The sequence below is a fragment of the Dama dama genome, chromosome 9 (genome assembly GCF_033118175.1).
Source record: "Dama dama isolate Ldn47 chromosome 9, ASM3311817v1, whole genome shotgun sequence".
Classification (NCBI taxonomy): Eukaryota; Metazoa; Chordata; class Mammalia; order Artiodactyla; family Cervidae; genus Dama; species Dama dama.
The window spans coordinates 62,652,509-62,665,428 of record NC_083689.1 but is presented as its reverse complement, the minus strand read 5'-3'; the positions used below and the strand labels follow the sequence as shown (position 1 = coordinate 62,665,428).

At 40.1% G+C, this 12,920-nt stretch overlaps 1 protein-coding gene across 1 annotated transcript in view; it reads left to right on the top strand.

Annotated features, from left to right (window-relative positions):
• Window positions 1–12,920, top strand: part of SH3TC2 (SH3 domain and tetratricopeptide repeats 2) — a 59,775-nt gene that overhangs the window by 18,032 nt on the left and 28,823 nt on the right. Inside the window, exons 3-8 of the mRNA XM_061151682.1 lie at window positions 1,743–1,870; window positions 5,727–5,832; window positions 7,488–7,631; window positions 8,775–8,976; window positions 9,757–9,830; window positions 11,668–11,863. Of these exons, the coding sequence (XP_061007665.1) occupies window positions 1,743–1,870; window positions 5,727–5,832; window positions 7,488–7,631; window positions 8,775–8,976; window positions 9,757–9,830; window positions 11,668–11,863 (850 nt within the window). The remainder of the gene's footprint in view (window positions 1–1,742; window positions 1,871–5,726; window positions 5,833–7,487; window positions 7,632–8,774; window positions 8,977–9,756; window positions 9,831–11,667; window positions 11,864–12,920) is intronic.

Sequence of the window (12,920 nt, the reverse complement as noted above, 5' to 3'; positions counted from 1 at the left end):
GTTTTTTGAATGTTTAGTATGCACCCAACATGGAACAGAATGCTTTATGCACATAATCTCATTTAGTAAGCCTCTTAAAAATTCTGTGGGATTGTACTGTAAAAGCTCTTCAGCTAATGAGAAAAGTCAAGTGTAGAGGGGTAATTAACTGCTCAGGGTGGTGCAGTTAACAAAGGCAGAGCCAAGCCTTGAGCCCAGGTCTGTGTGACTCCTCCTCCCTGGGCTTACCTCCTCCCAGAGATCAGTGTTCAGTGAGGCTACCAGATGAACATTGGACCTGGACTGCTGAAGATGGAGGACTTGCATGAGATTAGAACACAGGCCAGGGAGGAGCAGCGTGGAATAAACATCCACCTGAAGCTCTCACCGATGTCAGGTCAGTGGGTATTGTCATGTTGGAGCTGGCCTGCAGCCACAGCATTTCCGCAACTTCTGCATTAGAGACAAACCTTTTTAAAGATAGAAGTTCAGGCTGCCTGTGTGCTCAGGCGAGCATGACAAGGGCTGTCTTTAATGTGTTCAGGAATTTACAGAAGCCCTGGCAAGTTAAGACTAGAAGACAAACCTCTGTGCTTATCCAGTTGATGCCTTCATGGTTCATTGTGTTTGAAAATTGTTAATGGTATTGCTACTTATTGTCTAAAGAAGACACATGGCAAAGTGCAGTTATAATAATGAACCTCCTCAGCGTGGCCTTTCATGACAGCACTATCCACTCTCTAACAGCTCCATCACTCTGTCTCTTTACCCTATTAACATTTTTTTACTCATACCCCTTTTCTCCATCTGAAATTATTGTGTGCATGGAATTGGTTACTTGCCAAGAACACAAGCTCCATGAGAGCAGGACCATGTTTATTTTGTTCACACTGTATCCTAGCACCTAAAACAGCTTCTGTTCAGAGTGTTGGTTTGAATGAATGTGCATTTTGACGATATTAAAGATAAGCTATAATATATTAACCACTTATCCTGACAAACAATAAATGCATTATCAGAAAGAAGCGTATTAGAGGAAATACATGTGTATAAGTATAATGCATGGGCTTCCCTGGTGACTTAGTGGTAAAGAATCATCTTGCAATGTAAGAGATGTGGGTTCAATCCTTGGGTTGGGAAGATCCTCTGGACAAGGAAATGGCAGCCTATTCCAGTACTCTTGCCTGGGAAATGCCATGGACAGAGGAGCCTGGTGGGCTACAGGAGGCTGGTATGACTCCACGGAGTTGCAAGGGAGTCAGACACAACAATAGCAATGTATAATGCATAAAGTACATGATATTTATTACATATCATAAATCTGACATATAAATACTCTTCTGTAAATATGGATAAATTTCATATTCTTTGGAAACTTTCACAAATCACCCGCAGTAGGAAATATGTTTTAGCTGGTTCTGTGTGGTACTGTTCCTTCAAGGCCAGACAGCTAGGAATATACCATGTACAAACAGAAATAACCAACCCAACTGTAGCAGTTCCTGAGATTCTAGAACATTCTGGGCTTCAGCATATATATATACATAGATAGATAAATCTTTTTTTTTTTTTTTTTGAGAGGGGAGAAGTTTCAAGAATGTGTTCAGAGAATTGTTAAGATTACTTAACAATTACTTAACAATCTCTAATTGATGAGACCACCACTTTAGGGAATGGATGTGGGAATCATTGGGGGTTATCTAATTCTTTCTTCCCTATTAGTGCATTTCCATCCTGATCTTTCTCCCTTTGTTCTCTTTAAGATCTGACACTCTCCTTCAGTGTGAAGAGCCGCTCCAGAAGGTGTGTAAATGGCCCCTTGCAGGAAGCAGCCAGGAGGCGTCTCTGGGCACTGGAGAATGAGGACCAGGAGGTGCGTGCATTGTTTAAGGTGAGCTTCTGGGAGCAGTGCAACCTCATCTTTTGTCCTTCCACTACCTATACTCTCCCCAGAACCTAGGACAGTGCCAGGAACAAAATCCCTCAAGAAAACTTCTAAGTGAATGCACAATAATGTATAGGTTCTCTGCTCAGCAGGAATGGGTCAACCCTTGGAATCAGAGTCAGAGAAAGCTTCATTTTAAATCTATTAATTTTTGATTGCCTGCATACTTCTGTAGAATGGGAATCATATAATATCAAGTATACTTTTTAAAAAATGTTGTGAATTTCACTCTTAAAAATTGTGATAAAATATACATAACATTTTCAGTTTTAATGATTTTTACTGTACACATCAGTGATATTAAATGCATTTATATTATTGTGCAACCATCACCACTATCCATTCCGGAATTTCTCATCATCCTGAACTAAAACACTGTACCCACTAAACAGTAACTCTCCTCTATCCCCTTTCCTCAGTCACTGGTAACCTCTAAGTGTACTTTTTTTAAGTACCAAAGTTACCAATCAAAAATTAATAGCTATAAAATTTAGAATGAGAGGAGGAAAAGACAATAAGATAAGCCAGTTTCTCATCTTTCATAGTAGGTAGATAGTATCTTCAAGTTCTAGACCAAGGAAGGAGGGTATCATTAAATTATTTATATTTTAGGGGGTACTTCAGTCAGTTTAGTCGCTCAGTCGTGTCCGACTCTTTGCGATCCCATGAATCGCAGCACGCCAGGCCTCCCTGTCCATCACCAACTCCCGGAGTTCACCCAAACCCATGTCCATTGAGTCAGTGATGCCATCCAACCGTCTCATCCTCTGTCATCCCCTTCTCCTCCTGCCCTCAATCTTTCCCGGCATCAGGGTCTTTTCCAATGAGTCAGCTCTTCGCATCAGGTGGCCAAAGTATTGGAGTTTCAGCTTCAACATCAGTCCTTCCAATGAACACCCAGGACTGATCTCCTTTAGGATGGACTGGTTGGATCTCCTTGCAGGCCAAGGGACTCTCAAGAGTCTTCTCCAACACCACAGTTCAAAAGCATCAATTCTTTGGCTCTCAACTTTCTTCATAGTCCAACTCTCCCATCCATACATGACCACTGGAAAAACCATAGCCTTGACTAGACGGAACTTTGTTGACAAAGTAATGTCTCTGCTTTTTAATATGCTGTCATAACATAGGTTGGTCATGACTTTCCTTCCAAGGAGTAAGCGTCTTTTAATTTCATGGCTGCAATCACCATCTGCAGTGCATTTGGAGCCCAGAAAAATAAAGTCAGCCACTGTTTCCACTGTTTCCCCATCTATTTGTCATGAAGTGATGGGACCGGATTCCATGATCTTCATTTTCTGAATGTTGAGCTTTAAGCCAACTTTTTCACTCTCCTTTTTCACTTTCATCAAGAGGCTCTTTAGTTCTTCTTCACTTTCTTCCATAAGGGTGGTGTCATAGTTGCTAGGAGAATTAAAGGCAGAAATAGTTAAATGTTGCTGTAAGTTGTTAAAAGAGATGGGGGAAAGAGAACACTGCTTTACATATTAAACTAGCATGTTCTAGTTATTTTACAGTCTCTGTATGAATTTGATACAAATTTAAAAAAGGAACATACTCTCTTAATCAGCCTTATAATAAGAAAGATAGTGTTTGGTTTGTTGGGAGAAGTAAAGGAGATAGTATCTGTAGAGAGCTTGGTGTTGTGCTTGGGTGGTAGGATGTGCTCCAGAAATAGTAGATATATTATAAATAGCAGAATGGTTTTGTTTTTAAATCTCCAGAATTCAAGAATTTGGAGGGATTAGCTACTAACTGGCACCACTGAGTTTCTTTTAATTTGAGTCACTTTTGACATGGGCAAGAACTGGGTTTGGTGGTGTAAACTGGCCTGCTGGGGCTTGGAGTCAGTTGAATCTGAGATCCAGTTTGGGTGTCATGGCTCCCTTGACTTACCCTGTCTGCGCTCTGGCATCCTTGAGTATAAAACAGGAATAATACCATTTCCTATTAAGTCTGAAATGCCATTTGATTATAAATTTATTATTTTGAGAAGGAAAATAAGTGATGACGATTATTTATGATGTCACGCTTCCTCTTCTTTTATTTCAGAAATGGTTAAATGTGATATAAGTGTATTTGGAATGGGTTGACTCCTCTTTTCTAGGGTTATTGTGAAAGTTAAATGAAGCATTGCTCATCAAACTATTGCTGAAGTGCCTGGTGTGCAGTAAATTCCTTGTAAACCAATTTTTACTAAGGACCCTCTTCCCTGACTACCAGGATCCACATCTCCCAAGGACCTGAGGCCTTTTTGGGCCTGGGATGGGAGAATCTCAGAGTTGACTTTGCTGATGTAGGGGTTTTTTCTTTGATCCTTCTGTCTACTTTCTCCAAGGTTGGATTTCAGGGGTTGATAAAATCAACCTATCAGGATAGGATTTCAGGGGTTGATCTTTGATGATAGGACCTGGCCTGGAGGGAGAGGGACTTTCTGATCCTAACTTGTTATTATCAAGTCCAAAAGCTTGGACAAACAGAAGAGAAATGTTTTAGGGGAAAACCAAGTCTGGGCAGTGATTCAGGCCTTTTTATTCAGGTATTTAAAAAGAGGGGGTAAGTGTTGCAGGTCTCTTCTTGCTCTGCTGGTGGGTAAATTTACAGCCTTTTGGAGGGTAGCTTGGCTCCTGTACTTTAGGATTGAAAACATGTATTCCCAATTACACTTCTTGGAATTACTTGTGTCAAAACAATCAAGGATGCAGACAAAGGTTTAGATATGGACTGTTTATCACAGTACTGTTTAGGATGTTAAAAAATTAAAACAACTCAAATGTCTAATCATAATAAATCATTAATAATTAATTATCTTAGTGTGAGAATGGCATAAATAACCATTAAAAATAATGTAGATTATTTAATGACTTGGGAAATGGTTCATAAAACATTGTTTAGTGACAAACTAAATAGTTACATAGAAACTCACATTCAGGATAAAAGGTTCAAAGTTCATAGACAAAGTTGTTAACATTGATGATCTCTAGGAGGAGGGATTATGGATACTTTTTATTTTTGTATGCTTTTGTTTTTCTGTTTGCTAGTTTCATAAAAATAATTATTAAACAGAGATTCACAATTGAATTTACTTCCAAGGTGCCTTCTGTGATGCATTCTTCACCCTCTAACACGTACTTTTTTTTTTTAAACACAAAAGATAACATTTTCTGTGCATAGTTCTACACTTTGGTTTCTTTTTGTTGCTGCTGTTGTTTCATTCAGAGGGTAGATTTGGAGCCTGTATCAATTCACAAAGAGATTTTTTATGGATATATAATATTATAATTTTATAATATATAATGTATCTATTGAATGGATGAATCATAATTTATCTTAACCAGTATCTATTGATGAACATTTAAGTTATTTCCTTTTTCTTTTTCTGGTGATGTAAAAAATATACACCAGAATTGGTGAAAGTGGTTAAAAGGTACAAGCTTCCAGTTATTAGATAAATAAGTGCTGGGGATGTGACATATAGCATGGTGACTGTAGTTAACAATACTATATTGAATATTTGAAAGTTACTAAGAGAATAGATCTTAAAAGTTCTCATCACAAGAAAAAATGAATCTGTAATTATATGAGGTGGTGGATATTAACTAAACTTACTGTGGTCATCATTTCACTATATATATATATATATATATGTTATATCAATATATTGCACAGTAAAAATTAATACAATGTTATATGTCAATTACATCTCAAAATAAGAAGTTCATACACAGCATGTTGTCATATGTGAACTTGTTCACAGAACACTTCTGTCATCCCAGACTGATTCATTATTCTCTTTACTCAGGACCTCTCAGCCAGGTTGGTGGGTATCCAGTCCCAGAAAGCCCAGTTCCTCATCACCTTTAAGACTATGGAGGAAATCTGGAAGTTCTCCACCTACCTGAACTTAGGTATGACATGGAGCAGGCAGGTAAAGGAGCACCTGTGTCTCAGATCAGCCATTTTGTAGAGCTTGACATTAAGGAATTGGTGTGGCTCTGATAATTAAAAAAGATAGCACCTAATTGGATGTTCTAATAGAAATATCACAAACTTCCTGGAACTAAATCTAAAGCAGATACTGCACTGAAATGTCACATGCAGCACTTCTTTGTTTCAAGGAGTGATTATTAGATAATAAGTTAAAATTGCCCAACAGTTATTGTTCATCTACAAAATTCAAAATAGAGATAGATTCAAAATTTATGGTTAAAAAGAAAAAGAAACCAGCCTTAGGTAGAATATAAATAGCTGTTCAAAATAGTTCCAGATCCGTGTTCCATATTTTTGGAAGAGTCAAAGAAAGATATGGGGGAATTGTCTGCTAAAGAGGCCTCAGGATGAAGGGTTTTCTAGAAGGTAAAGAAGAATATTGGGGCACAGCACCAGTACCAGTGTGGGGGGAAATAGTTTACCTACCATCTCCATGGAGAGTAACTCATGATAGGGAAGTTACAATTGCAAAGCAAAACCAAGCAAAGCAGGAGGAGGCCTCTTGAATTGATGCACATGTTTTATTATCTCTTAGACAATGTTGGGCTCCATGCAAACCACAGGAAGTGATTTCATGTAGGGGAGGAGGGTCAAGATGGCTCTTCACTAGAAGCCATAAATTCTTCTCTTATAGTCAAGGTGATTTTCTACTCTCCACTCTACCCATTTGCTTCTGTGACCATTAGAGATCCTTATTATTCAAAGTGTGCTCCATGGACCAGCAGAATCAGCATCAAGTGGGGCTTGTTAGAAAAATGGAATCCTTAGCAAATGAACAACAATAGGCCCCACCCTAAACCTACTGAACCAGCATCTCTATTTTAATAATGTCCCAGGTGATTTTTGTGCACATTAAAGAATGATAGGCACTGTTACAGAAGATACACAGGGCCTAAATCAGTACAGTGGAGAGTCAGAATGGAAAAAGACAGGTTTTGCATCTTAAGAAAGTAAGGAAGTCTAGTGTAGAATCAAAATTTTAATACAAATTGTTTAAATTTATAGGAATGTTTAAAATACTATCCATTATCATTATAGTTTTGCAATTTGCATAGTTTTTAGTCTGGTTTTAACAAGTGAGATCTTACTGGGCATGAGGTAAGGGGAGGGTCAGAGGAATGTTAAAGTAAATCCTGACTCACTTATGGATCATAGAGAATCTCCCTGGCTACTGCATCATCAGGGATATAAGAATTTGGATTTGGTCAGGAGAACTTTAAGGGGGAACCAGGAACCCCCAGAGTCAACATTGTAATCTTGGAGATTCCTCTATGGGTATGTTATAAAAAGGTAGTTTGGTTTGATAATCTTGTTCTGCGTTTATGGAGACTCATAATATGTTGAAAATAAACATGATTTAAAAATGATTTATACTTCCCAATAGATGTTGAGAAGAACTAATCAGTTTTAGAAAATTTCTAGCTACCTCTCTATGCTCTTCTAATTCCAGTTAAATGTAGTCAGGTTAGGGATGAAGGTCTGGGGGAGAAATTCAGGTGGGAAATTGCTCACCCTAATGCTCAGCTAATGATAGGAATCATGTTGTTGAGGAATCCTGTTGGGCTTGACTTAGGCTACGTATCCACATGTCTGGAGCATCTCCTTTTTGACCACAAGTACTGGCTCAACTGCCGACTGGTGGAGGATACAGAGATCCACGTGTCAATAGATGATAAACACCTGGAAACTATATACCTGGGACTCCTGATCCAGGAAGGTGAGTATGGTGTAGGGGTGGGAATGAGGGTCTTACCTGGATATTTGTTATCAGAGTCCTTGCAATAGGATACAGAGGGAGGCAAAAGCCATTCAAACATGAAAATGTTCACAAACGAACCCATCTGTTATAGTATTATTTCAAGCATCTCAGTTTAACATCAATATCACATGAACAGCTGTGTTGGCCAGTCTTACTGATTGTCTGATGTTGGAACTACTTGAGAATTTTTAAGAAGATGCCCATGTCAGGGCTCCACTGGGGTCAGTTTATCTCCAGAAATGGGGGTCAGGCTTTGGTATTTTTCAAAAGTTGCAGATTATTCTAACATGCACCCAAGATTAAGAACCACTATTCCAAGCATGTGATATAATTTGATTGTAAAATAAAATTGCAGATCTTGCAAAACTTGCATAATTTCATGAAATTAAAGAAAGTGATATTAGAAAACTTCTTTGGTGGAACACCCACCAATCTGTTTACAAGAAAGGCTTGATCTAGGCTGCAACCAACTGGTTAACAACTGATGACATCATAGACACAGTGAAAGAGCCAGATTTCTGTAGAATATTTTGCAGAATAATTCTCTTTCTGATTGTATCACATGAATCATACATGAAAGAAAAACTTGCATACTGTATGACTATGAAGTTTAGTTGGAGAAATTATGTTCACCCAAATCAACTTAATTTATTCTTTTTTGATCTTAAGATTAAGCATGAAAGCATGAGGTTGCAATTATAACTGCTGCTGCTGCTGCTAAGTCACTTCAGTCGTGTCCAGCTCTATGTGACCCCACAGACGGCAGCCCAGTTATAACTGAGGTTGCCTTAAATATATTTTCACTAACTTTGTTTCATCTTTTCTCAAGGTGAAGTCCCAATTAAACCTCATTCTTGAAAATTATTTGGAATTTTTGGTGCTTATTTTAAGTGTATTCCCTCTCAGTGTTTTTTTTTTTTTTTTTTTGAACCTGGTACCAACTTCCTGGGGTCACAAAGACCTCCTGTAGCACCTCTCCCTGGACTGTATACTTCATTTTCAGAAAGAAAAGTATTTGAGCTCTGATGGAAATATACATAGTGGATACTCCCTTTTCATTTCCTGCTACTCCTTGGAAAGAGCTTGTCTCACTATCTACAGGTCACTTCTTCTGCAGAGCCATGTGCTCTGTGGATCAGCCAGCTGAGAAGGAAGGGGAGTACCTGACACTTTGCGAGAATGAGTTAATCTCGGTGAAGATGGCTGAAGGCGAGTCTAAGTGGGAAGGCGTGTCCTTGGTGACGGGTCAGCGGGGCCTGGTGCCAGTGTCAGCCTTGGAACCCCTGCTTCTCCCTTTCCACCAGTGAGTAGCCACTCAAATCCTGGGAGAGGGTCCCAGAGCACACTGAAGTCTGCATAGAACAGAGCAGGCACATTTGTAGATACGGACATCCGTGGTGCCAGGGAGGGGACAAACCTGGATGCTTTTTATCTTTTTTGTTCCTTTTTTTAACAGTCAAGATTTGCACAAAAGTTAGATGAAATGGAGGAAACCCAAAATTTCAAATGGACATTGCATAAAAGAAGAAATACACTGCCTGGTCTCCAATGCAGTGTTTGTGGGGACTGGGGACCATTTGTACCAGAGTCAGTTGGGGATTTTACTACAAGTTTATACCCCCTGGTTTTCCTCAGTCTCTCTTGGGGTTGGATCTAAAAATCTTCAATTTATGTAAGCTCCCCTTAAATATCAGGGGATGTTTTTCACACTAAAGTCTGAGAATCCTTGTTAGGAGGTAGTATAAATTCCAGCAGAGTGACAATAAACGTGATTCCAGGCCATGGGCCCTGTGTGTCAAAGAGTCTGACAGTAGAATGGAGTGGGATCTCTTTGTTAGTTATTTAACTGACAAACTAATTGCTGAGCTAGAAAATACCCCATGCCTGTTGAGCTTCCCTCTTTTTCATAATGCTTGATAAAAAGTAAGTTCTCAATGAATGTTTGCCACTATTAAAATAAGAGTAATCCAAATGGCAATAATACTTATCATTATTACCATCATTGTTATTTTAATGAATTATTCTGCTCACTTTTCAAATTTTTTGAAATCCATGTTTGCAAACCCTGTGTTTCCATTGGCAGATGGTTCCTAAAGAATTTTCCAGGAAGCTGTGGTCTTTCCAGGAAGAGAGATTGGACAGGCCCCTATCAGATAGGTATGGCTGAGTTGAAGACAGTATTAGTAGGGAGATAATATTGCTCTACCTCCTACTTTATCCACAGATTTGGAATCAGTTGATGTGAATTCTTGTCTCATCTCTGCTGTTGACTCCACTTGGGGAAGCCAGTTATACCATCCATAGACATTTCCTTGCCTGTGAAGTGAGAGGTCTCAGATCGGGGTTATACTTTAGATATAAATGCCTCCAAGGGCAGGCAGAACACACAGATGCTTGAAGGGCCTGAATGGAAGATGATGTTAGGAGATGGTGGGGACTGTAGGGTTTTAAAGATATGTGGGTGAAAAAGAAGCCCCATATAGGCCAGATGTGGCTTGCAGCCTGCCTGCTTTCAATCTCTAGTCAAAATGTTTTCTAATTTCCCTTAGAATTTTGTGCTTAGGAAGATTAAGAATGCTTGGCACATAGTGGGTGCTCAGTAAATATTTTTTGAATAATGAAATACATGCATACATGTATACATATAAATATATGCATACATTTTAGTTAATCTCTCTATGTATGTGTGGGTATATATGGGCTTCTCAGATGGCTCAGTGGTAAAGAATCCACCTGCCAATGCAGGAGACACAAGAAACGTGGGTTCAATCCCTGGGTTGGGAAGATCCCCTGGAGAAGGAAATGGCAGCCTACTCCAGTATTCTTGCCTGGAGAATCCCATGGATAAAGGAGCCTGGTGGGCTACAGTCCATAGGGTCACAAAGAGCTGGACTTGACTGAGCATGCATGTGATGCACATACTTATATATACATATACACACACAAATATATATACACACACACACATATATACATAAACACATACACATATATCTGTAAGTATATTTATATCTACTAGATAATAAAATTTAATGTTTTCATCTTCATCCTTGGAGCTGCCTTACCACACCTAGCACAAAGTGCAATTTTTAAAGTTCTGAGCTCAGATAACACTTAAAAATATACAGAGGGAATTATGAGATCCAGACATTAGATCTAATCAATAATCGACCATAAACAAGATTTTTAGCTATCTGAGGCAGTATGGCCTTATAGTTAGGAACATGGGGCTGTGAAGTATGTTCTGGGTTCAGATTCTAGCCCTACAACTTAAAAACAGTGTGACCTCAGCCTATTCGTGATGTGCCCTCACTATGCCACAAATTCCTCAATAGCAAATGAGGTTACTGTAAAACCAACTTCAGATTTGTCATGGAAACTAAACTCAGTGACATCTATAAATCACTTAGTACAATTTTGTCACATTGTGTTTAACACATGGTAGATACTATTAACCCCCAAAGCAGTGGGAACTTCTGATTTTGAAGACACAATCAATAGCTACGCAGCTGGACAGTCATAATGGCCAAAGGAGCCAGAAAGAAATGGAGAGATCCTACAGTGGTCCTCACCCTGGTCTGTGGATCTCTGCTAGCCATGATGAAGTGTTTGCATGGTAATGGCAAATAAGACAAAGTAGGACAATATAGTGAGCTTTCCAGTTTTACACAAGCTGCCTTTATTCTGGTTTAAGAAATACCTAGTATTCTGAGTTTATATTTCCTACATTTGTTAAAGTTTCTTTTATACAACAATGGTAAAAGTGGATGGTAGTTCCTTTTTTGAATTTCCTAGATTGGCCAAATGAAAAGCCAGTTGCCCTGGATCATTCCTGCCAATTTCTTTTTCTTTTTTTGAAGAGGGGGGAGAAATTTCACTGGTCCTTAAAGTTCTAAAGTCTTGGGAACACTTCATTTCATATTACATTGGAAGCTAGTGGGTGGCTCAGCTGTTTCTGCCTTATTTGGTTGACCTGTGTGCTGTTTTCCCACAGGCAGAGGAAAATGTAAGGCCTGGAAGGAATATGAGAGGGAAGAAAAGGATGAGCTGAATTTCCACCAGGGAGAAAGCATTGAGATCATCGGCTTTGTCATTCCTGGGCTTCAGTGGTTCATTGGGAAGTCAGCGCTCTCAGGAGAAGTGGGCTTTGTCCCTACCAGGATCATAGATCCTGATTCTTATTCCCCAATGTGAGTATGACAGATAGACCGTCTGGGATGTGCTGGAGCAGGGCCTCTTTTCCCAGTGGTCCTGTCCCATTCTGTGCAGGTTGCAGATGAGCTTCAGGGCTTCCTAGTAACACAAAAAACCCATAAGAGCACATTCTGACAACCTAGACAACATGAGGAGTGATAGGAAGGGAACAATGAGTGACCAGGGAAGGAGTCAGTTCATTTCAGCAGATGGTCACGGAGGCCTTCCTCTGTGCAAGGAGGGAAGCACAACCCTCCAAACTCAAGGCCCGCTCTTAGATCTGTCCACCCAATCAAGGGGCCCCATCAAGGGAGTGCATGCACAAAGACCTGCAGACTGCTGCTGCTGCTGCTAAGTCACTTCAGTCGTGTCTGACTCTGTGTGACCCCATAGATGGCAGCCCACCAGGCTCCCCTGTCCCTGGGATTCTCCAGTCAAGAACACTGGAGTGGGTTGCCATTTCCTTCTCCAATGCATGAAAGTGAAAAGTGAAAGTGAAGTCGCTCAGTCATGTCCAACTCTTAGCAACCCCATGGACTGCAGCCCACCAGGCCCCTCCATCCATGGGATTTTCCAGGCAAGAGTACTGGAGTGGGGTGCCATTGCTTTCTCCGGCCTGTAGACTACTGCTTCGTAAATGGAGAGTTCCCTCTCATGTAGGTCTATCTGCTGAAAGTTCAGTGTGGGACGTCAGTGTTGGCCAGGATGATGGAATGCCTCTTTTACTGTTTCCTGCCTTAAATCCAAAAGGCTTGGTTCTGAGGCACAGAGCTACCATGTGACCAGTCAGCAGCAGGTGGCAAGCCTGCTCCAGCCACCCTGTCAAGAGTCCTAGAATACGTCCACCTCTCTCTGGGTGAGCGTCCTGCACTGGGATAGGAAATAGTGAAAAGCCTGGGTCCAGGAAGTACTAGAGGAAACACAGAGTTGGTGGCTAAACTTGAGACACTGTAGCCCTCCATGTGGGGAAAACATGGCCCAAGCAACACCTTAAGCTCTGAACACTCAGACTGGAACTCCTTCCCTCACTGAAAGAGCCACTAAGGAGAGTGA